A 26058-nucleotide genomic window follows, 5' to 3' on the forward strand; every position below is an offset into this window, starting at 1 on the left:
GCAGTTATGATTGTTATATCGAAACGGAGTGTCCGTCCTTGTAACGTCATTATTGGGAAATGATTAATTAGGTATAGGTAATATGCTTACATTATACATACATGGGAAATGGATACGTCAAAAATTTGTATGTAATACAATTTTCAAGGATTTATATGAAATTTGATACACAATTAAACCATCATCTTAATTGGCTACCACTGAACTTTAAAACAGGTAAATTATATAAAAAAATCGTTAAAGTCCATATGTGAAATTTTGATTAAATTGTTTATTGGGAAATATGTTTAAATGTGATAATAATGATGTACAATCATGTCCATGGGGGGAAAGGGATTGTTAGTAATGGGATCTAACTGACCCATGGCTAGCAATACACCCTATCAGGTCGAGCTCCACGCGGTTCACCCTAGAAACCATCGTGGTTAATTCTAGTAAAATTCGTCACGATGGGCTAACTGGCCTGCTTTCATCGTCACCTATCATCCGTCACTGGTGCCCCCCAGCGTACACCGATAGCGCGGGCGGAGTTACCATTCCATTATCACCCATTAAAAAAATCATATCTATGGGAATGAAAATCGGTTTGAAGGGTGGGGTATAGCGTGAATTTACTGGGTACAGAGGAATAACATCCGAGTCCTCAGGAATGGCAACGCATGGGGGGTATCATGGGCGAAACAGTATACTCTGTTATGTCCATGGTACTGCTCATGTCTATAGACGACGGTTACCACTTTACATCGGGTGGGCCGTCAGCGTGTTTGCCATTCTAAGTTGTATAAAAAAAAAAGAAAGGAACGCCGCAGCACTTAATTTGTGACTGTAGCCCATTCATACGTAAACGACAGATCTCATTTGGAAAACATTTTATAATCAAAGGAGATAAAAAATATCCCTACAAAAAAAAAACATCTTAAAATACCTATCACTGGGGGGAAAGGGATTGTTAGTGATAGAGACTAATGATCTCATTACTAGCAAGCCCTGTTAGGTCGACCTTCACGCGGTTCCCCCTGGAAACCATCGTGATTAATACTTGTTGCATTCATCACGACGGACTAACTGACTTGCTTTCATGATCACCTATTATCCCTCATTGGTGCCCCGCCAGTGTATATCGACAGCGCAGGCGGGGTTACCATTCCTGACTGATTCCATCACTGATAGGAATTAGAAGCGAACTTTAAAAAAGGAGCGAGCACAAAAAAGTCACAGGTTTTTCTCCCTAATAGAAGTCAGAATTTCAATAATAATAGATGCCCATGCAGGCAAAATCGCGGACATAAGCTAGTGCAATAAATGAGTATCTCAAAATAAGTGTAAACACCCAAATTGTATTTCAATAATACCAAGTTACGCCTCAGGTGGGAATTTCGTAAGTGTTAAGTCTAAAATGTCGTTGCATCCATAATCCTATTGCACTGGGAAAGATAAACATATGTAATAAACGAAGTCAAATATTGTGAGTTGTGTAAGACTGTAAGACACTGTCCCATTCGTGTTTCAACCGTGAAGCTGTTGTGTTTGCATGGCTGTGTTTCGGTTTGAAGGGTGGGATATGGCGTGAATTTACAGGGTACAGAGGAATAACAACTAAGTCCTTAGGATGGCAACGCATAGGGGTTATCATAGGCGAAACGGTGTACTCTGTTATGCACATAGTACTGCTCTTGTCCATAGGCGACGGTTACCACTTTCCATCAGGTAGGCCGTCAGCTTGTTTGCCATTCTAAGTTGTATAAAAAAAAAAGACTATATGTTAGTAGTATTCAGTGAGAGAATTATTCCATACATTTCGTGTTTTTGTCGCAACTCCTAAAGACGGAAGTTCAAGGAGGTTAAATGGTGTGAATTTTTTTGCATGTTTACATATTGATTTCGTTGTGCAACAGTTTTTTACTGCGTAGAAAGAATTAGCTTCAGTTTTTATTTTATACAACTTAGAATAGCAGACAAGCTAACGGCCCACCTGATGGAAAGTGGTAACCGTCGCCTATAGACATGAGCAGAGCATCCCCATCTTAAAAAAAGTTACTACCTCAGAGTACATTAAATCAAATAAAAATTGTATACATATCTTTATATCATTTACAATGACGAGCATGTTATTTATACCATACTAGCGGTCCGGTACGTACTTCGCTACGTATAAAGTGAAATAATAAAAAAAAAATTTAAATGTATATTAAAGTTTAAAAATATAAACACGAAGCAATAATTATCGGTGACAATTTGCTTTAATCTAACCACGTCCAAAATGAAATGACTACACGATTGACATACCAACATACTTGTACTGTCAACACTGAAAAAAGTTTCAATTTGACATGTGATAAATGAGGAACCGCTCGACCGATTTTGTGCAAATTTCACATAAACCATCTACTAAATAGTCCGAACAAAGCCTAAACATTTAGTTTGGATGGGTGAGCTCGTTCTTGAGTTATAAACTACAACGAAAAGTGGCATTAATTTTTATATATCCATCAGGTGGGCCGTCAGCTTGTTTGCCATTCTAAGTAGTATAATATATATATATACACCTACAGATATACCTAAGGGTTTGATATTAATGTGATTTGAATATCTGTACGTAATATTTGATAGAGAGAATATTCAATAACGTTATGTCAATGATTACATAAATACATACAATATACGACCAGTTTCCGCGTTGTTATAAATTGCATATATGTATATTATATAGCTACTTGTACTTCTGTGTTAATGTCACTTTATTATCACTTTAGCGTTGACCTCAGTGAGTTTCTCGTGTAATCTTTCTAATGGCTGTAATAAAATTGTGATTAGACGATTTTCTTGGGTGATGTTTAAGAAAAAAATAATATGAGGGGACTTAATGAGAGAAATAGAAGTCAAAATAATATATTTTAGAAATCGTATCTATCTGTTTGTTTGTGTACTTGTATTTGTCTTGGCATTTTTTTTATACAACTTAGAATGGCAAACAAGCTGCCCGCCCACCTGATGGAAAGTGGTAATCGTCGTCTATAGACATGAGCAGTACCATGGACATAACAGAGTATACTGTTTCGCCCATGATACCCTGTCAAAAAAGTCACAAAGTCTGCCTCTGGCTTTACCACAGGCAGACTTTGTACAAAAGTAGTTTGCTCGAGCACCTCTGTCCCATTCGTGTTTCTACCATGAAGCAGTTGTGTTTGCATGGCTGTGTTTCAATTTGAAGGGTGGAATTTGGCAGTAAATTTACAGGATACAGAGAAATAACACCTGAGTCCTCAGGAATGGTAACGCATGGGAGGTATCATGGGCGAAGCATTATACTCTGTTATGTTCATGTTACTGCTCATGTCTATAGGCGACGGTTACCACTTTCCAACATGTGGACCGTCAGCTTGTTTGCCATTCTAAGTTGCATATAAAAAACAATGGAACTTTATAACGATACTGAAAGATTGAACTTACTAAAACGTTTGTTAGAAAAAATGGCGTTCGTCAAAATTGTCGATCAATTATTATAACCATTACTTAGCGTTTCTATCGAGAGAATTCTATCGGAATTCTATTATATGTAATTGCTGTTATGTAAGAATCACATTAGCACACTGCAAGTTATGTTTATTGTTCAAATTCGATGCCAATTTCCACCCACTGTCGCTTTCGTCTACCTACTACAGTTGTTATCTGTATAGATTAGGGCGATATCTTCGACGCAATCGGCAATGCCATTGTTGTTCGGTAATTTTGAATTGCGTAAACTATTTACATTAACATAAGCTTATTGAATACAATACGTTATTTGAAATAGTTGATGGTTAAATTCTTTGTGTTTTTAACCGACTTCAACAAAGAGGACGCTTTCAATGCGCCAGTATTTTTTGGTGGCTATCTATGGCTATGGTTTAAAATTTGTGTCTGTCCGCTATCTCTTGCATTGAAACTACTCAATGATATTTTGAGCCAGTATTCGCAATTAGATATATATGCCTCCAACTTGCTGGAGTTTCGTCGGGTGACCACAGAGTATTTGTGTTCAGACGTTTTTTGTTTCAGTTAAATTTTTTTATATTATTTTTGTGCAATATTCCTTTTTATATGTTGTTGTACTCATGCTTTCCTGGGTGAGCGTATTGGAAGACTGTAAGGCCCAGTGGATGTAATAAATAAATGAATTAACTTCACAAATTCTAAACCGATTTTTATAATTATTTTTGTAATCAATTGGGTTTACTTCCTAGTTGGTCGCGTATTAATTTTATAGTGCAAGTTCGCGCTTTAAAAAATATAGTACTGGAATTTAATTTTAAAAATTTTAATCTACATAACGTCCGTCGTTATAACAATCTTTGTTAACGAACTTTGCAACATTATTAAGTAGATGCCAAGCGTGCTAACTATTCGAAAACCCCCTAAGGGGAGGCCTATATTTAATTGAGGACAGTTAATAACTGATATGATAAAGACGATGATAAAATTAAGTAGTTAAGTGCGGTAACATCGCGGTTAGACAACGCAACTAAATGATCTAGATCCTAAGACCTAGATCCTAGATAGACTAGACCTAGATTTAAGATCGAGATCCTAAGACTCATAATCGACTTGAAGTTGCGAATTTTTTTAAATAATGTTTTTCATTTAAAAATTTTAATGATTGCCCCGGTAAACCACACTAAAGGCTTTCTAATTTACGAAATGAAGACTATTTTAAAAACATAGTAATAAACAAGTTCCTTAACTTTTCAGATGGCGACATGAACTTTTTTTTATACAACTTAGAATGGCAAACGGCAAAGCATGACGGCCCACCTGATGGAAAGTGGTAACCTATAGACATGAGCAATACCATGGACATAACAGAGTATACTGTTTCGCCCATGATACCCCCCATGCGTTGCCATCCCCGAGGACTTAGATGTTATTCCTCTGTACCCAGTAAATTCACGCCATATCCCACCCTTCAAACCGAAACACAGCCATGCAAACACAACTGCTTCACGGTTGAAACACGAATAGGACAGAGGTACCCAAGCAATCGACTTTTGTACAAAGTCTCCCTCTGGTAAATAAATGAATATATGCATTTAGTAATTATTTATAATATTCAAAATAACTGAGAATAGTGTTTCGCAAGAAAACGGCTTCAATCATACTAAAATCAATTGATTTTAATTTAAAAATTTAGTCACTATGATTTAAAAACTAAACTAATTGAATCAATTTTGATAAAGCTGCTATAGGACAAATAGAATATTCCATATCGGTTTACATCAACGTAGTTATGAAGTCAAAATCATAAAAAAAATGCCACCGAATCGAGTACATCCTCCATTTTTTTTAAGTCAATCTATTAATATAACCTTACCTGGGATGCACTTCAACTTGCAGCACCTCTTCCCCGACTTGGAGGCTCTCTGGTATCCTCACGAACTTTAGGTATTCACCGACAGGATAAAAGTTGCAACCTGGAATACAAAAAAATATATTATTGTACAAATCATAGTATGTTCAGTCTTGATATTTTTAAATTATATGCCATATCATCATATATATGCAAATAAATGATTGATTGATTGATCATCATCATCATCATAGAGGGAGACTTTGTACAAATGTTGTTTGCTTGGGTACCACTGTCCCTTTCGTATTTCAACCGTGAAGCATGGCTGTGTTTCGGTTTGAAGGCCTGAACTTACAGGGTACAGAGGAATGACACCTGAGTACTCAGGAATGGCAACGCATGATGGGTGTCATGGGCGAAACAGTATACTCTGTTATGTCCATGGTACTGCTCATGTCTATAGGCGACGGTCACCACTTTCCATCAGGAAGGCCGTCAGCTTGTTTGCCATTCTAAGTTGTATAAAAAAAATATATTTAAGCCGTCCATTAAATATATGCCTCCCCCTTGGGGGGGTTGCTTCGCTTTGCATTTGAGTTGGTGATGTTTGCAAAGAAACGCTGCTGTCCATTTCTCTATCATTATGTTCCCTTAGTCGCTTCTTACGAGACCCATAGGAAAGAAAAGGTGGCTTATTCTATGCCGGGACCATACGGCGACAATATATATATATATATATGGGGGGGAAAGGGATTGTTAGTAATGGAGATTGAGAATCCCATTGTTAGCAATATACCCAACCAGGTCGACCTCCTCGCGGTTCCCCCTCGAAACTATCATGGTTAATTTCTGATGAATTCATCATGATGGGCTAACTGGCTTGTTTTAATTCTCACCTATTACCCATCACTGGTGCTCCGCCAGCGTATCCCGTTAGCGCAGGTGGGGTTACCATACCATTTTCATCCATCAAAAAAAAATATATATGTATTAATACCTATTATATATTATTTTATTAATATTCTCTATTCATGATCAAACACAATAAATTACAATACAATGCATCTATTACACGTGCCAGTAAAAAGGCTATTTCTTTACGAGACCGAACAATGAGATAAAAATTCTCCCATCTGTATGCATTCCTCAATGGGGACTAAGTTATTTGTGTTACGAAATGGTGAATTCACACCAATAGATTGAATTCTATAAGGCCCATTCTGTTGTCAAGTTGGTGCGGCCAGAAATATTTGTGAGAGAATCATTGGCAACGAATGTAGAGTACGTTCCGAAGTGACAGTGAGCGAGTGTGCCTTAATGAGGTCACAAGGAGACTTTGAAGCCTTTATGGATCTTCATGAGTATCGATTCTATTTTATTATATAAATTATTTTTATTTATTTATTTAAACTTTAATGCACAGTAAAATTCTACGTATATTTGGCGGAGTTAACACAGGATGGTGTTCTCTACCAGTCAACCATTGGGCGAATCGAGAAATAATTTACCTGTATTAAACCCGACATTTAATAGATACATTACATTCTATTAATCCTTTTCATCACCATCATGATTACATCATCATCATCATCGTATCAGCTGTCAACTGTCCACTGCTTAACATGAGCCTCTTCCAATTGGAGGGGTTCGCCAGTAGTTGCCACGTTTAGCAGACTAACCCGTCTGTAGTAGGCGCTAACCGTAGTTAGGATTTGACGATGTATTTTTTTTTGATGAGTGAAAATTGTATGGTAACCCCGCCTGCGCTAACGGGATACGCTGGCGGAGCACCAGTGAAGGGTGATAGATGAGAATGAAAACAGGCCAGTTAGCTTATCACGATGAATTTATCAGGAATTAACCGTGATAGTTTCCAGAGAGAACCGCGAGGAGGTTGACCTAGCTGGATATATTTCTAGCAATGGGATTCTCAGTCTCCATTACTAACAATCCCTTTCCCCCCTATTTTTTTTATATTTGCTATATCATATCTCCGTCAGTTGTAAACCGATTTGGAAAATTCCTTTTTTTATTTAAAACAATATGCTTAAAAATTGGTCCAATAGAAATTTATTCAGAATCAATTTAGAAGTTGAGTTTTTAAGTCTAAATAATTGTTCTACCCATATTTTTTTTTATAACACAGGGGGCAAACGAGCATGCGGCTCACCTGATGGTAAGTGACTACCGCCGCCCATGATCACCCACAACACCAACGGCATTGCAAGTGTGCTGCCGGCCTTTTAAAAAGGAATATGCTCTTTGAAGGTTACGTTGTGGTATCGGTTCGGAAATACTGAATAATTTATGTCAAGCTTTTCTTTGTGGAATGCAATTCAATTATTACTAACTTCATTGAGAGCGTGATTATGTGGTAATCTTACTAAACGTGCTGACCCGTTCATTAAACTCTATTAAAATTCTATTATATATAAAATACATTATTGCCTAAACATTCAAGATGCAATAGATAAAGATATTGTGCAAGTTTAATAAATCCAGTTTTATCAAACTATTAGCCATGGTGGCAGTTCAATATACTTAATTTTAAACTCCACTACGGCCGATACAAATTGGCCCGTCTCTTACAAACAGCGGCGTCGGTTATGGTGGATTTTCCCATCGGATTCGATCAGATTTCTCAACGTGTCGCTTGAGTGACAACAGATGGTTCCACTCGTGAAATTCGCAATCGGACGAGCTGTGAAACTTGTTTGTAAAATATCCCATCGTGATTTTTGCGCAATTTTTTTTTTTGGTATTACAAATATTTGTTTGTAGCACCGCCTACATGTCTCTCTGCTTGTCCAATGGTGTTAAGTCCGCCAAACGTATACATAATCATATCGTATTATCATGTCAGCCTTTAACTGTCCAATGCTGTACATAAGCCTTTAGGGGGTTATGCCAGTAGTGGCACAACTTGGCAGGCGAATTGGCAACCGTAGTTGGTGTTGGAGATGTTTTAAGAGGGACGCTGCTGACAACCGTCGACCTCCCTATGTCGCCTCTTACGACACCCACGGGAAAGGAAGGGGTGGCTTATTCTATGCCGGGACCATACGGTATATATATAATCACGCTGTACGTTAAAGATGAAATGGATATTTTATTTTTATAAACGAGTATTCTAATCTTCAATACTTGGCTTATTTTGTAATCGAACATGTCTTATCAAAGTTAGTTTTTTTTTTATACAACTTAGAATGGCAAACAAGTTGATGGCCCACCTGATGGAAAGTGGTAGCCGTCGCCTATAGACATGAGCAGTACCATGGACATAACAGTACACACACATACTGTTTCCCCCATGATACTCCCCATGCGTTGCCATTCCTGAGGACTCCGGTGTTATTTCGCTTTACTCTGTAAATTCACTGCCATATCCCACCCTTCAAACCGAAACACAGCCATGCAAACACAACTGCTTCGCGTTAGAAACACGAATGGGACAGTTTAGTAATTTAAATTTAAAATTAACATAAAATAAAAATATAAATACAATAATATGGTGATGATATCAGCCACTAACTGTCCACTGGTGAACGCCCCTTGGGGGGTTTTGCCAGTAGTTGCCAAGTAGGTAGGAAATTACAGGCTTTAATGATATTTAAAGAGGTATGCTGCTGCCTATATCATCGTGTCATCAGTTAACATAAAAATATTTTTATTTTAGTTATTTATTTATTTCATGTTTATAGACGGCCGTTACCACCATCTCTCATTAGCACACCGCCAGCGTAAACTAGTAGCGAATGATTACCATTACTAAAAACAAAAAGAAATTAAATAACAACCACCCTCACCAGAGGGAGACTTTGTACAAAAGTCGATTGCTTGGGTACCTCTGTCGCATTTGTGTTTCAACCGTGAAGCAGTTGTGTTTGCATGACTGTGTTTCGGTTTGAAGGGTGGGATGTGGCGTGAATTTACTGGGTACAGAGGAATAACACCTGAGTGCTCAGGAATGGCAACGCATGGGGGGTATCATGGGCGACTCTGCACCATTGTATTTGTTGTGTAAAATGCTCTTATTATTTTTGTAACAGTGGCAACCCTGTTGCTTGCGGTACTTTATCGTGCCGTCATCAGCTTGGCGCGCAACACGTGTCGTGTTATGTCGAGTTATGTGAACATACCACATATAGAATTGTTTCACACTCGATTAAGATCATTACATCCGTTTAAAATGCTTTCTGTGAAATGTATCATCGCATATCAGCCTTTAACTCTGCACTGCTGAACATAAGTCTCCCCTTGGGGGGGTTTTGCCAGTAGTTGCCACGCTTGACAGGTGGATTGGCAATTTTAAGAGGAACGCTGCTACCCATCCTTCGCTCTCCTTAGTAGACTTTTACAACACCCACGGGAAAGGAAGGGGTGGCCTATTCTATGCCAGGACCATACAGGGTCAAATGAGATGTGTAGCTAATTATTAAAATGTAATTTTTTTTTATACAACTTAGAATGGCAAACAAGCTGACGGCCCACCTGACGGAAAGTGGTAACCGTCGCCTATAGACATGAGCAGTACCATGGACATAACAGAGTACATTGTTTCGCCCATGATACATGCATTCATGCGTTCCCATTCCTGAGGACTCCAATGTTATTTCTCTGTATATGTATTATGATATAAATGTTTTAAATGTAGCAAAGTATTTATATTAAAATGTTTATGAGAAATGAGTGAGTCGTGCTTAAAATTTTAGAAACTAAAATGAGCTGAGAATTTGATGTCATGTATTGATAGCGTCTCGTGAAGTAAAAGTATGAGAAACTAAATATAATTCGTACATTAAATCTAGATTTAAATGTGTGTGTCTAAGATTTAAGAGAATATCATTATTATGTTATAAAATATAAAATAGCAAGCAAGCTGATGGTTTATTTGATGGAGCCATATCTGCTGTCTATACATACATACCTTAGATTATATAGATAGAGTGTCTCCATAGAAATGCTCCGAGAAAAACGGGTTAACTTTTTCATACAATTTTGCGTGATAAATAGTTATGAGTGATTCCTTTATAACCTTTATATTTATTTTGTCTTATCATTTTCAGGTGGGCTGTCAGCTTGTTTGCCATTCTAAGTTGTATAAAAAAAAATATCACAATTTACTGGGTCAATAGTACGTATGATACATTAAATAAATGGTAGCCCATTCTAAATCGTGTACTCTCGTTTTTTTTTTTCACCTTCCACCTTCCATATACAGACGTTATTTATTAACAATTTTTTTTTATACGACTTAGAATGGCAAACAAGCTAATGGCCCACCTGACGGAAATTGGTAACCGTCGCCTATAAACGTGAGCAGTACCATGGACATAACAGAGTATACTGTTTCGCCCATGATACTCCCCATGAGTTGCCATTCCTGAGGACTCAGATGTTATTCCTCTGTACCCTGTAAATTCACGCCATATCCCACCCTTCAAACCGAAACATAGCTATGCAAACACAACTTAACCTTCAAGAAAAGAGTATATTCCTTTTTAAAAGGCCGACAGCACACCTGCAATGCCGCTGGTGTTGTGGGTGATCATGGGCGGCGGTAGTCACTTACCATCAGGTGAGCCGCATGCTCGTTTGCCCCCTGTGTTGTGAAAAAAAAAAAAACAACTGCTTCACGGTTGAAACACGTATGGGACAGAGGTACCCAAGCAATCGACTTTTGTACATGGTCTGGTAACTTAGTTACCAGTAACTAATCTAAATAAATTGGTAAAATAGGATATACAGAGTAATTACGGAGATTCCCTAGAACGTTAATGTACCTAATAATATTAATTCTGACATGATAATTAAATCATTAAAACATAAAAATAATGCGAGTAAACAATTACCCGTGTGAAGTACCATTACTTTATGTGACCAACATTCACTCATACATTTACAAGTACAGCCTGAGAAAATTTATTATCAACCTAGAGCGACCGACTTTAGGTCAATAAATCATTGGCAGTCAAGTTCAAAAGGCGCAATTAAGTCACTGTGTGACTCGAAAACTATTAGCAAAGTGTGTAATTAAATGTTTCACGTAGGTACAGTTAATAGAAAAAAAATATGTTTTTTTTTGTAATCAACTCTCCGTATCATCTCTGTATATATATATATATATATATATATGTATATCTGTATCCGTTTTTACTATATTACTTTATTGTAGGTTTCTTCTACTTTTTTTTACTATATCTCTGTATATGCTTACTCTATATGCGTATGGTCTAATTTTCTCAATTAATTATATAAACTTCCATTATTGTATATATTTCGGTAATCGTTGTCTATTTCTGTATGACATAAAAAAAATATTAAGTATGTGTGCGTGTGAGTATGCGTGTGCGTGCGTGTGCGTGGGCGTGAGTATGCATGTGCGTACGTATGCGAGTGCGTATGCGCGCGCGTTTGTGTGTGTGCGTGTGTGTGCGTGTTTGAATGAATGAACTCATAAATTAATATTGGATAAGGTTTTTTATAATGACAGATCTACCTAGACTAGTTAAATATAATTATTGCAAATACATCTTATAGTGCTACTTTTATTAGCCATTATTTTTTCATAATTCAACCTATTTATTGACATTAACAGAAAGCTATTTATATTATCTTCCACAATAAAATTATTATAATAAATACCTGATTAATTATTCTATTTAGGACATTTAAAAAAATATATATACATAAGTTTTTTCCGTGCAATCTATTGAAGTTTAGCTTGGAAATTAATAGAAACAAGTGGGTAGTATTATTTAATAGAAAAAAAAATACTGAAATACAAAATTTTTTTTTAAACTGTAATATGACCAATATAGTTTACAATTTTTTTTTAGTACGTATTCATTACTTAGACTTATCATTTTATTTATTCTGTCTGATTTATGTTCTCTACTTAATAATATTTTTAACTTTTTTTTTTATACAACTTAGAATGGCAAACAAGCTGACGGCCCACCTGATGTAAAGTTGTAACCGTCACCTATAAACATAAGCAGTACCATGGACATAACAGAGTATACTGTTTCGCCCATGATACCCCCCATGCGTTGCCATTCCTGAGGACTCAGGTGTTATTGCTCTGTACACAGTAAATTCACGCCATATTCCACCCTTCAAACCGAAACACAGCCATTCAAACACAATTGCTTCACGGTTGAAAACCGAATGGGACAGAGGTACCCAAGCAATGGACTTTTGTACAAAATAGCCTAGTCTTTAATCATCGTTTTTTTTTTTTTACAAATAATTCTATACTCTAACACTGGACGGTTAAAAAATAGAATTGACCTCTCTAAAACGATTCGCATTGTGAAGACTATCTTAAAAAAATCATTGCCTCAATTCAGTATCGATCAGATATAGAGAAATCGCGGGAATATATTCCTGGGGTCATAATCTTCGATGATATCCAACATATAACATATTTAATGAAGTAAAAAATTGAATGGTAACCTAGGTAATGATAGATAGAGCCGATTTAATCTTCGAGGGAAAAGATATGGCTGTACTCGTATAGAAGGCCACGGTGCATCTTTATTATGATCTGTGAGTGCTTCCTCTTATTGTTTTCAAAATAACGGGTACATTTGTGTTGTTCTCTTTAACATTAAAGTTCCGTATTAGGTACTTTATCTGTCATAAAATTATGTACCAGAATATTATTAGAATGGGTAGACTATCAGATAAGGAACGCAACCTATGGTATACCAATAGTAAGTTGTGGGGGGAAAAGGGATTGTTAGTAATGGAGACTGAGAATCCTATTGCTAGCAATATACCAGAGGGAGACTTTGTACAAAAGTCGATTGCTTGGGCACCTCTGTCCCATTCGTGTTTCAACCGTGAAGCAGTTGTGTTTGCATGATTGTGTTTCGGTTTGAAGGGTGGGATATGGCGTGAATTTACAGGGTACAGAGGAATAACACCTGAGTCCTCAGGAATGGCAACCCATGGGGGGTATCATGGGTGAAACAGTATAGTCTGCTATGTCCATGGTACTGCTCATGTCTATAGGCGACGGTTACCACTTTCCATCAGGTGGGCCGTCAGCTTGTTTGTCATTCTAAGTTGCATAAAAAAAAAAAAAAAAAAAAAAAAAAAAAAAAAAAATACCCAACCAGGTCGACCTCCTCGCGGTTCCCCCTGGAAACTTTCATGGTTAATTCCTGATGAATTCATCATGATGGGCTAACTGGCCTGTTTTCATTCTCATCTATCACTCTTCACTGGTGTTCCGTCAGCGTATCCCGTTAGCGCAGGCGGAGTTACCATTTCATTTTCACCCATCAAAAAAAAATAGTAAGATGTTGGGGTGGGATAATTTATCATTGAAATCGTCACGATGCGATGGGTTAACTGACCTACATTCATCCGTGGAAATTCTTCCTTGGGAATGGCAATAAATTAATTTATGTTTGTTTGTTTTGTTTGTAAAACTTTATTGTACAGTAAAGCTTTAAAATATACGATACAGAGTTCTTAAGAAAAGAATGAGTACAATGGCGGATTTATTCCATAAAAGGTATCTTTTTTTTATACAACTAAGAATGACAAACAAGCTGACGGCCCACCTGATGGAAAGTGGTAACCATCGCCTATAGACATGAGCAGTACCATGGACATAACAGAGTATACTGTTTCGCCCATGATACCCCCCATGCGTTACCATTCCTGACGATTCAGATGTTATTGCTCTGTACACAGTAAATTCACGCCATATCCCACCCTTCAAACCGAAACACAGCCATGCAAATACAATTGCTTTACGGTTGAAACACGAATGGGATAGAGGTACCTAAGCAATCGACTTTTGAGTGTCTGATGGAAGTTGAGAATTGGTGGAGACGAAAAAAATATATATCTAATCAAAAAAAGAATAGAAATATACTGGACAACTTAACATATCTAAATAATACCTCTAATAATAATACATCTAAAAGGATTATGTTTATTATTATGATTTATACTAGTAGCGAGCCGAGCCGCTGCAGTGTCCCAGTCCTTTCCGCAACTGCAGTGTCCCCCCTTTCCTTTCCCACATAAATCCCTTATTCCTCTTATTTACCAATTTCCTTTATGCATTTCCAACTATCCCTTCCTTTTCCCTCAATCCTTTCCTCCACACCGTAGATGTGAATTTACTGGGTACAGAGGAATAACATCTGAGTCCTAAGGAATGGCAATGCGTGGGGGGTATTATGGGCGAAACAGTATACTCTGTTATGTCCATGGTACTGCCCATGTCTATAGGCGACGGTTACCATTTTCCATCAGGTGGGCCGTCAGCTTGTTTGCTATTCTAAGTTGTATAAAAAAAAAGTTGGCGGAAATCACCAACAAATGCATTCCCAAAGATAGTTGGCATCAGGCAGATGGCCGGTCGTAAAACTATAAGCCAAATCTTTTCGTAATATGGATAAAAACATTACGCCGACCACAAATGACAATTAGGATAAGGGTAAGAAGATAATGATAATTTGTATCAGAAATAATGAGTAAAATTTTCATTACCAGCTAACATTGATAATGCGAGGGAAAGGAATTGTTAGCAATGGAGTTTGACAGCTCCATTGCTAGCAATATGCCTTATTAGGTCGACCTTCACGTGGTTCCCCTGGAAACCATCGTGAACAATGCTTGTTGAATTCGTCACGATGGGCTAACTGACCTACTTCATCCTCCACTGGTGCTCCGCCGGTGTGTACCGATAAAGCGGGTGGGGTTACCATTCCATTATCATCCATTAAAAAAAAAAACATTGATAATGCTACAGCAACGAGTGACCTGCATCGAGACAATGGACCTAGATAATAGGTAATACACCCCACCGCTGTAATTTATCGAAACAATATCTAAAGTAGGCATTACCTTTATAAAATTAGGTCACTAACGGACTTTCGCCGTGAAACGGATAGGTATTCTATGATACAAGTTATCCGATATCGGATTGATAAACAAGAACAGGCTTGTACGTATAATGTCCCTAGTTTACGAGCGGACCGTAATAATTTGCAGGCTTAGATTGTATAGATAGATATTAGAGTAGCAGGTATCAAAAACGCGGTAAAGTTTTGTCAGTTAACTTGACGTTTGACTGACAAAAATATATATTTTACGGCTTTGGATTCAACTCTTTTTGAGTCTTTTTTTTTCAGTGATTGGATTAAAACTTTTCCCAGATCAGCCAGATTTTTTTTTTATTTGAATTTGGAACTATTTTTTCGATAGGTGTCAGCTATGTACGTGTTGCTTATAAATTAATAGATATCTATAAATTAAAATGGTGACCACTGACAAAAATATTATGATCAGCCAGTTTTTTTTTTTTTATTTGAATTTGGAACTATTTTTTCGATAGGTGTCAGCTATGTACGTGTTGCTTATAAATTAATAGATATCTATAAATTAAAATGGTGACCACTGACAAAAATATTATGATCAGCCAGTTTTTTTTTTTTTTATTTGAATTTGGAACTATTTTTTCGATAGGTGTCAGCTATGTACGTGTTGCTTATAAATTAATAGATATCTATAAATTAAAATGGTGACCACTGACAAAAATATTATGATCAGCCAGTTTTTTTTTTTAATTTGAATTTGGAACTATTTTTTCGATAGATGTCAGCTATGTACGTGTTGCTTATAAATTAATAGATATCTATAAATTAAAATGGTGACCAGTGACAAAAATATATATTTTACGGTTTCAGATGCAACAGATTAATGCATAGAATTTTACAAGTTTTAAAGAAATAAATAAATAATGGCTGATGATGATGATGATGATGAAATATTTACAAGAAGTGTTATTTAACAAATTATCAATTATGGATGAAAGTGAAGATGAAAGCGCGTACGCATCTGAATCAAGTTGAAAGTTCAAGTTCGGGCACGACTGTTTACGTAAGGCCCCGGACCCCGGGCCCCGGTCAATAAACGCTGGTACCATAAAAACATGATTAACATATTATGAAATCAATTATCGATACTAACAGATATGTATTTATAAAGAAAGTTTTTTCCATAAATCTTATATATTGATAGTTAATAATTTTGAATATAAATAAGCCATTTCGTACCTGGCATAGAATGGGCCACATCTTAATATCCGATTGGCGACTAAAGGAGCTTAATGGTCGAAAGATGGGCAGCAGTATCCCTCTTAAAGTAACACCAAAACCTAACTGCGGTTGCCAACCCGCTTGCCAAGCATGGCGACTACTGAAAAAATCCCCCAATTGGAAGATATAAATACATATAACGGAAACTTTATGTCTGCCATTACCGACAGTTATATTGATTCATCCGTAAGTCTTCTTCAGAAGGCGTACGGCACTTTGCGTCTTGTCTCGTTTTTGTATGTCTAATTGTAACGGTTAAACTAAAAAAATACAATTATTTCTCTTACAGAAATCTACATTACAAGTAATTAATCTGTCACTTCGTCATTTCAGCCATTATCTGTCCACTGCTGGACATAGGCCTCCCCCATAGACTGCCATAAAGAACGGTCCCGAGCCACCTGCATCCACTGATAGCTGAATCTGCAACTTGCAAATTAATTATATCGTTTTCATTTTGAAATACACACTTTAATATAATAATAATACTTTATTATTCAGACTACAGTTTGGTCAATTTTGTTAGTAACAATTTCCTTACAAACTTTGTTAGTAAAAAAAAAAGAAAGAAAAAAAGAACACTATGGGCTGTATTTTAATTTAGAAAAGAACGTGCAAAACCGGGATATGGGGCCGCTAATTTGTTATACCTACGTTTCGACCAAGTTACACCATGTGCTGGCGAAACCTGGTCGAAACTAATAAATAAATATCTGTTAAGAACCATAGCGCGTCGATTGTTAGAAATTCAATTCGAAACAGATGATATGTATATTGTTCTGGCAGCGGTCAAGGCATGAGAAACCGAGTGACGTAGCTCGCAGTGAAATTGTATTTATTTACATTGATTAACTCACTGCGGTAGGGAATATTATGGACAGATGTTATATGGTAGACTATAAAAGAAAAACGCTTCTGTACAACCTCGTTTGTCAACTATGGTGGCGTTCTCGAGGTTTCTAAAATTATATTTAAATAATCAGCTTTTCCTACGCGTGAATTTCAGATGTAGAAAAACTAACAAAATAGGCCATTTTTAAATAACATATTAAGATAAAATATATACCGGATTTTAAGTTAGACCTTCAGAAATACAAGTGTGGAAATCGCATTGAATTTGGTGTAATAGTTTTTGCGTAATGCTAGAACAAACATATAGATAGACAAATAGATGAAATTAAAAAAAAAATACTATTTTGTCATCTATAGGTTTTATTAATATCATATCTTTCATATTTATTTTTCTTTAATACTTCTTATGTACAGACATCGTGTTCATATCATATACACATATATATTCTTTATTGCACTTGTAAGTTACATATAAAATAATGTATTTATAAATGTTGTGAGCAAGGGTGGACTTATCTCTGACAGAGATCTCTTCCAGTCAACCCAATACGGTGAGAAAGCATTTCGTTAGCGGCCAGCTGAATTACTACAATTATTAATATATAAACAAATAGTTAAATAAAATTGCCATTCTAAGTTGTAAAAAAAAATACATGGGTCTAACGGCTTAATTGCTAGCAATATATAGATAGATAGATACTCTTTATTGTTTCCTTCAAAAGATTACAATAGTAAACTGATTATAAATATAAACAATTACAAGAAATAATCACAGTGAGAAAACAATGGGCGACCTTATCGCTAAGAGCGATCACTTCCAGGCAACCTTTGGATGGAGAGGAGTAATTATAAACAGTTTGATAGAAGGCGCGTTGAAAATTCTATTATTTCTGAATATTGAGATGTGATACATGTAATAATGTAAATATATATCCTATCAAGTCGACCTCCACACGGTCTCTCAGGAAATCAACATAGTTAATTCCTGCAGTAGAGCCTCTCCAGCGTATACCGATAGCGCAGATGGAGTTACGATTTCCTTAAAAAAAAACATAACTATAAACGTAACATTGACCTTGACTCGGAACCAAACAAACAAACTGGACGCCAACGAATACGAGAATCACTATGAAAGTGAAACCATTCTAGGCTCGCTTACGACACACCATGGCCAGTTTTTATAAAAGGCTGTGTATCATCGTGTAGAAACACCTACACTAGCATCTATACGGTATTCTTAAATTGGTTACATTATAAATTACAATGAAAGGGAAAGTTTGTTTCGAATATTATGGTAAATATGACTCATATAATGCTGATATAAATTTATTGATTTTCTAACAAAGTATCCAATTATTGATAATAATTTCTCAGTGAATATTCATGTTATAAAAAGACATTTTTTTTATACTGCATATATATCGCTCTCGTATTATATTGTAACGGTACAATCGTACGATATCGTGGCGTATTATTAGGTAATAAATATTTTTTTTTATACAACTTAAAATGGCAAACAAGCTAACGGCCCACCTGATGGAAAGTGGTAACCGTCGCCTATAAAAATGAGCAGTACCATGGATACAACAGAGTATATTGTTTCGTCCATGATACCCCCATGTGTTGCCATTTCTCAGTACTCAGGTGGTATTCCTCTGTACCCTGTAAATTCACTGCCTTGTCCCACCCTTCAAACCGAAACACAGCCATGCAAACACAACTGCTTCACGGTTGAAACACGAATGGGACAGAGGTACCCAAGCAATCGACGTTTATACAAAGTCTCCCTCTGGAGCTACATATTCATATATTTTCATGCTAGATTAAAAATTATATGTCAAATTTCTAACCGCAGATGTTGACAGTTAGAATATAATGTAATATTTAGAAGCTTCTTAATTTTGTTTTATTTTTTATTTAACTTTGTTTTTATGTTTAATTTTTATCTCTAATAGTTTTAACCGAATGGCTTTGTTGCAGTCGCATTTATTATTGGATCATGCTGTGTGCACATGTTGTGGCAAGTTTACCTGAACAATACATTAATGTACTTGCATGCTATAGTTTAAGTTTGTATTTGTAAACTTCTGTTATGTGCGCCTAATATATAAAATAAAATAAAGAAGTTTAAATATTTTTCAAAGAATCCATCTGTGTATTAGTTAATTAAGACAATAATTGTTTATTCATTTTATTTAATCTTTAGTACAAAATATGGGTACAATGGACTTTATGCTAAAAACATTCTCTCCCAGTCAACTTTAGGGAAGTGTTGGAATGCTCGAATGCGGAACTAGTATTATTTGATATACATACATACTTAAACTTACATAGATACATATATAATTGTATTATTTATAATTATTTATTATGTAAATATTGTATTGTGTGTGATTTATGTATGTATATTTTTGTAAGTGTATTATTTTATATTTTATTCTATTTGTTTGTATGTTTATTTATTTTAAAATGTATTAATGTTTGTTGTATCGCAAAATATTTATTTACAAATTGTTTTTTTTAAATCTATGCACCACCATTTACTCTGTTTATCGTAACGGTTGACTGGTAGAGAATGCTATCAGGCATTAAGTCCGCCTGTAGACATATTTTAGTGTGTCTAAAAGTATAATTTACTAGAGGGAGACTTTGTACAAAAGTCGTTTGCTTGAGTACCTCTGTCCTACTCGTGATTCAACCGTGAAGCAGTTGTGTTTGCATAGCTGTGTTTCGGTTTAAAAGGTGGAATATGGCAGTAAATTTACAGGGTACAGAGGAATAACACCTGAGTCTTGAGGAATGGCTACTCATGGGAGGTATCATGGGCGAAACAGTATACTCTGTTATGTCCATATATGTTTATAGGCGACGGTTACTACTTTCCATCAGGTAGGCCGTCAGCTTGTTTGCCATTCTAAGTTGTATAAAAAAAAGTGTGAATCTCTTTTCTTGAATACTTTATTTTCATTACAAACATCAAATAACATTTGTATTTTTTATAAAAATAATTATAATAGTAACTTAGTAATTAAGATTTTTATACTGCATATTACTTGTAAAGAGTTTTCGAAAACTTAACTACGATAAGTTACGGAGGTAAGTAATTCAAGAGGTTTTATTGAAAATTACTGCTCTTTGCCACTCAGTGAATTGCGCTCACTGTGTAAAGGACCTGGCTCCAAGACAGTTCTTACTTTCTAAGTTGTTAAGCAAACGGTTATTTATAAATGGTGTTTTATCGTTTAAAATAATAAACCTGCGATTGTCACTCGATAGAACTCCATTGTCGTTAACATAGTAAACATATAATTGAAATTTTCATTGTTGTTAAAATATTATAGAAGTCTTACTTGTACAATGAATTGTGTTCAGAGGAATTGTTCAATATGATGCCCACGGCTACTTTCTACCATCGACAGGGAGTTCATACTCATGTCCTACAGCCTCTATGGTCGCGTACAGCGCGGTTTCAGAGATGTTTCCTCCCACGAACACTTAGGTTATGGAATTAGCTGCCTGCCGAGGTTTTCCCAAGAGCCTGCAGCATGGGGTTCTTTAAAAAGGGGGTAAAGAGTTTTCTTCAAGGTCGGCAACGCACGCATAATGCCTCTGGTATTGCAGATGTTCATAGGCTACGGTAACCGCTTACCATCAGACGGGCCGTATGCTTGTTTGCCACCTCAGTGGTATAAAAAAAGTTTCAATTTAATTTAATACATTACGCTTTGTAGAATTTATTTTAATATAATAAAAGTATCTAATAATAATGCAAAATGGCTATATCTGTGGGTAAAGGTGTCCCTGACGAACTGACAGACTGACTTTCAGACATTCCCTATGAGGCTGGCATAGTTACTTAGGTGTACTAAAGCCTCAACAAAAATTTGATTAAATAAAAATCTAATAAAAATAATAAAAAAATACAGCATGGAGTTCTTCAAAAGGGACGTATTAAAGTTTCTTAAGGGTCGGCATGTTCATCAGTTTACTAAGAGACAGGCCGTATGTTTATTATGCCACCATAGTAGTATAAAAAAAATTACACAAATTGACACAAGAATGTACGAAATGATACAAATTACTATTTTAGCCCTTATTCCGATACTTGATAGTCCATTTTGAGGTACATGAATAGTCTAAGATCCTCTTACACACTATCGATCAGCTTGAATTTATTATTAATTTATAATATAATTTATATTATATTATTCATAGATAGATATTTCTTACTCATTCACACAAGAATCACTGAACTTATTTGAATTAAATTTAGTACACGAGTAGGTTACACCCGAAATTAGCACATAGAACACTTTATTATTTATGTTACGCAGGTGAAGCCGTGAAATATAGTTTGTATAAAATATGGTAAGAAAACAAAGTGTATGTAGTTGTATGGAGAAATTTTAATTTTCTGTGATATCTTGAACGTGCTCGACATGACAATATTGTGTACGTGCATTGAAATTTAAAAGAATCTCCTTATAACTGCATATATATCGCTCTCGTATTATATCGTAACGGTACAATCGTACGATATCGTGGCGTATTATTAGGTAATAAATATTTTTTTATACAACTTAGAATGGCAAACAAGCTGATGGCCTACCTGATGGAAAGTGGTAACCGTCGACTATAGACATGAGCAGTACCATGGACATAACAGAGTATACTGTTTCGCCCAAGATACCCTCCATGCGTTGCCATTCCTGACGACTCAGGTGTTATTCCTCTGTACCCAGTAAATTCACTCCATATCTCACCCTTCAAACCGAAACACAGCCATGCAAACACAACTGCTTCACGGTTGAAACACGAATGGGACAGAGGTACCCAAGCAATCGACTTTGTACTAAGTCTCCCTCTGGTGATAAATCATAAAAGCACCCTATAAGTTTTATATAAATAATTATAAAGTCAGCAACTTCGCTTGTAGTGTAAGGTGGCATTTCTTTACTCGTTTAGAAATACGATAGTAATAATCTCCTATTTACTTCATCATCATCATATCAATCTTCAACTGTCCACTGCTGAACATAAACCTCCTTCTTGGGGAGATTAGCCAGTAGTTGCCACGCTTGGCAGACGGATTAGCAACCGCAGTTAGGCTTTTAATGGGTGAAAATGAAATGATAACCCCGCCTGCACTATCGGTGTACGCTGGCAGGGCACTAGTGAGAGATGATAGGAGAGGATGAAGCAGGTCAGTTGGCGTATCGTGATGAATTCCAAAAGAATTAATTACGATAGTTTCCAGGGAGAACCGCGTGGAGGTAGACCCGATAGGGTATATTGTTAGCAATGAGGTAGTTTTTTTTATGGATGATAATGAAATGGTAACCATACCTGCGCTATCGGTATACACCGGCGGGGTACCAGTGAAGGATGTTATATGATGTTATGAAGGATATTATATGTTATATGATAGATATATTCATATGAAGCAGGTCATTTGGCCCATCGTGACGAATTCAACAAGAATTGTTCACGATGGTTTCCAGGAGGAACCACATGGAGGTCGACATAATAGGGCATATTACTAGCAATGGAACTGTCAAACTCCATTGCTAACCATTCCTTTCCCCCCGCAATGAGGTAGTTATACCTTACTAGTAACGATCCCTTTCTTCCCGCAGTTCGGCTTTGGTGATGTTTTAAGAGGGACGCTGCTGCCCATCACTTGCCCTCCCTTAGTCGCGTCTTATGACACCCATAAAAAAGGAAGGGGTGGTCTATTTTATGTCAGGACTACATGGAAAATACCTACTTAATAGCTAGAAATTGGTAAATTAATGTAAAAAATCACTTATATATATATATATATATATATATATATATATATATATATATATATATATATATATATATATATAAGTTTAAATTATACAAGTTTTTCTAACTTTCCTAATGATGTAACACATTTTTATTGGCACTTTTCATTAATATTCATTAAAACAATATGAGCGGATCTTGCTCATTAATTATAATATTTGAGAAAGAACGAAAGTGGTTATGTGACCGTGAGATGCGTGCGCGCATGTCCATACAGTCGAATCGTTATCGCGTATCGGAGATCTCTAGAAAATTATACTATTTCCACAGATGATACATAGATGGTTACGTAAATAATAATATCAATAAATATTGAGAATATATTGTGTAAAAACATTTCAAGGTGAAACAATAACTGGAAATAAATAGTTCTTTCTTTATTCTTTATTGTACACAAAACATACTGTTAATCACAATTCATTATAAACATAATGTACAAAAGCGAGCTTATCTCTAATAAGAGATTTCTTCCAGCAAAACCTTTTCATGTAGATTGTGTTATTTTAAAAATAATAGTTAGATTTGATACTGATTTTTGACAGTGGTTTATCATAGAAAATACATTGGTTGACTGAAATAAAAGTAGCCGGTGTCTTTCCCCTTCTATAATAAAACGCATTTACCAAATTTTATAAGGATTGGTCGAGATGTTAATGCAATAAAGAACAAACAAATTTACTTTTACAGTTATAAATATTACTAGTAATTATAATAGTTGAAGCTTCGAGAGAAAAAAGTAATAAACGGTGATTAAGCATTTATTACTTTTTTTTCTTGCCTTTTTTAATTGTGAAAAGATTCGACTCCAGGTAATGGAACAAGGGATGAACAAAGAGACAAAGATTTCTTCTCAAATTTGCCTGTTCGAAAATTAAATTTGTGATCTATGTCCCTATTTCGCTCTAAGACAGAATCAATTTATTTATTTAAATACTTATATATATTTTCTTTTAATACAGATACCAGGTTATAACGAAAATGTACACAGCCGGATTTATCCTTTAATGGAACTTCTTCCAGTCAACCTTGAGAATCCAAAAGAAAAAAGAATTTATAGGACTTAATATGGGAACTTGATTGCTAATAAAGACAAAAAAATCCCATGAAGAGATTTCTTCTAGTTAATCATAGTATATATTATATTACCACCTATCTATTGCCACCTACCTATCTATTCTTTAATTCTTTCTACCCAAAGGTTGTCTGGAAGAGATTGCTTAGCAATAAGACCGCCTTTTGTACTACAATATACGTATAGAAAATTGTTTAACAAATTATGTTATGTTGGTGCAATAAAGTGTTAAATAAATAAATATATAGTATATATTATATTGCATTTTAAATTTACATATCTCGATAATTCTAATCACTTTGTAAAAAATATACAGTTTTGTCGATAATAAACCCAATCGTACACATAAAGCTCGGAACGATCACGAAGATAGTGAAGAGGAATGCATTTTTTTTTTCCATTCCGTCACTCAAGTCAATTTCCCACAGTGCATGGCCGTAGTAGTTATTGCCATTTGCCAGACGCCATTACGCCAAGTGCAATGTTTCCCGAGTTTTTACTGGTGGCAACGACCTAAGCTGTAGCGGTGCGCTGCGCAGCCCACCGACTGCACTCTAGAAAATCGTTTAAAGAAATTGTTTGGTCCAGTGAAAGTATTATAATTTAAATAAAACTTACCATAAAGAATGAATTAGACTGGAGGTTATTTAATTATAAACAATACTCGATAGGCCGTTGACTGTTATAGTACATTTTTATTTAGATATAAACAACGGAGATTGTATATTATGATAAAAATAAGATATGGACAACGGAAATTTAATGGACTCATCGTATTTAGTGCTTTGTGAAGAGAATTATCAAAGTCGATTTTCATTTAGCTAGTTTACACAAACAGAATAAGAAATAGAATCGATTCGAATATCTACTTCGTTTTGAAGTCTGAATATTTGACATAAAAAATAAAATCCAATACAACGGAATATATTTCAAAACAATGTATGAGAAAAAAAATAACAAAAATGTTTTGTCCTATTCCCACACAGAAAACTAGTCTAGAAAGGTTCTGTTCGGTTTTTGTTCCAGTACTGCCATATCTGATAGTCGACTCCAGAAAATCTGTGGCAGAAGACTTAGTCCAAGGTTTCCTGCTCGCGCTTTCCTAGGTGACTTACACATGGTTTGCGATTTGCGAAAAGACACATTTTTTTTTATAAAACTTAGAATGGCAAACAAGCTGACGGCCCACCTGATGGTAAATGGTAACCGTCGCCTATATACATGAGCAGTACCATGGACATAACAGAGTTTAACTGTTTGCCCATGATACCTCCAATGCGTTGCCATTTCTGAGGACTCAGATGTTATTTCTCTGCACCCTGTAAATTCACGCCATATACCACCCTTCAAACCGAAACACAGCCATGCAAACACTGCTTCACAGTAGAAACACGAATGGGAAATCGACCCAAGCAATCGACTTTTGTACAAAGTCTTCCTCTGGTGGTTAGTATCCAGTACTAATGGCAATAAGATGCTATGACAATGATGTGGAAATACAACTTTAATGCGAATTTGTTTGTATCGATCAATATGTGGTGGTCAAGCGGACATTGCCACGTGTAAAAGCTAGTTTACTCATAAATTTATATCAAGAAACCTGTAGCCACATACATTGTGCAACAAAGTTCCCAAGAACTTCTCAACTGGTCCAGTTATTTAGAACTAAACTCATTGGATATGGAGCGTTGCAAAACCATCTCGTTAGAATTCAAATTGCATTTTGAATATCCACTAACTCCTTATAAATTGCTGGCTTAATATGAGCTCGTAATAATTTATTATATTTTGCATAAGCAATACCTTCAAAATAAAAAAAAAAACTATGAAGTTACATCAGTAATAAAAAGTTC

The 26058-nt window shown here is 35.7% G+C and overlaps 1 protein-coding gene across 2 annotated transcripts in view; it reads right to left on the bottom strand.

Annotated features, from left to right (window-relative positions):
• The window catches only part of LOC113518977 (cadherin-89D), a 90406-nt gene that overhangs the window by 39897 nt on the left and 24451 nt on the right, over positions 1-26058 (bottom strand). For both annotated transcript variants that reach the window (XM_052898532.1, XM_031907386.2), the window contains exon 2: positions 5348-5447. In XM_052898532.1, coding sequence (XP_052754492.1) covers positions 5348-5447 — 100 coding nt within the window. The remainder of the gene's footprint in view (positions 1-5347; positions 5448-26058) is intronic.

The sequence above is a fragment of the Galleria mellonella genome, unplaced genomic scaffold, assembly GCF_026898425.1.
Source record: "Galleria mellonella isolate WM207_F2 unplaced genomic scaffold, CSIRO_AGI_GalMel_v1 utg44, whole genome shotgun sequence".
NCBI classification, from domain to species: domain Eukaryota; kingdom Metazoa; phylum Arthropoda; class Insecta; order Lepidoptera; family Pyralidae; genus Galleria; species Galleria mellonella.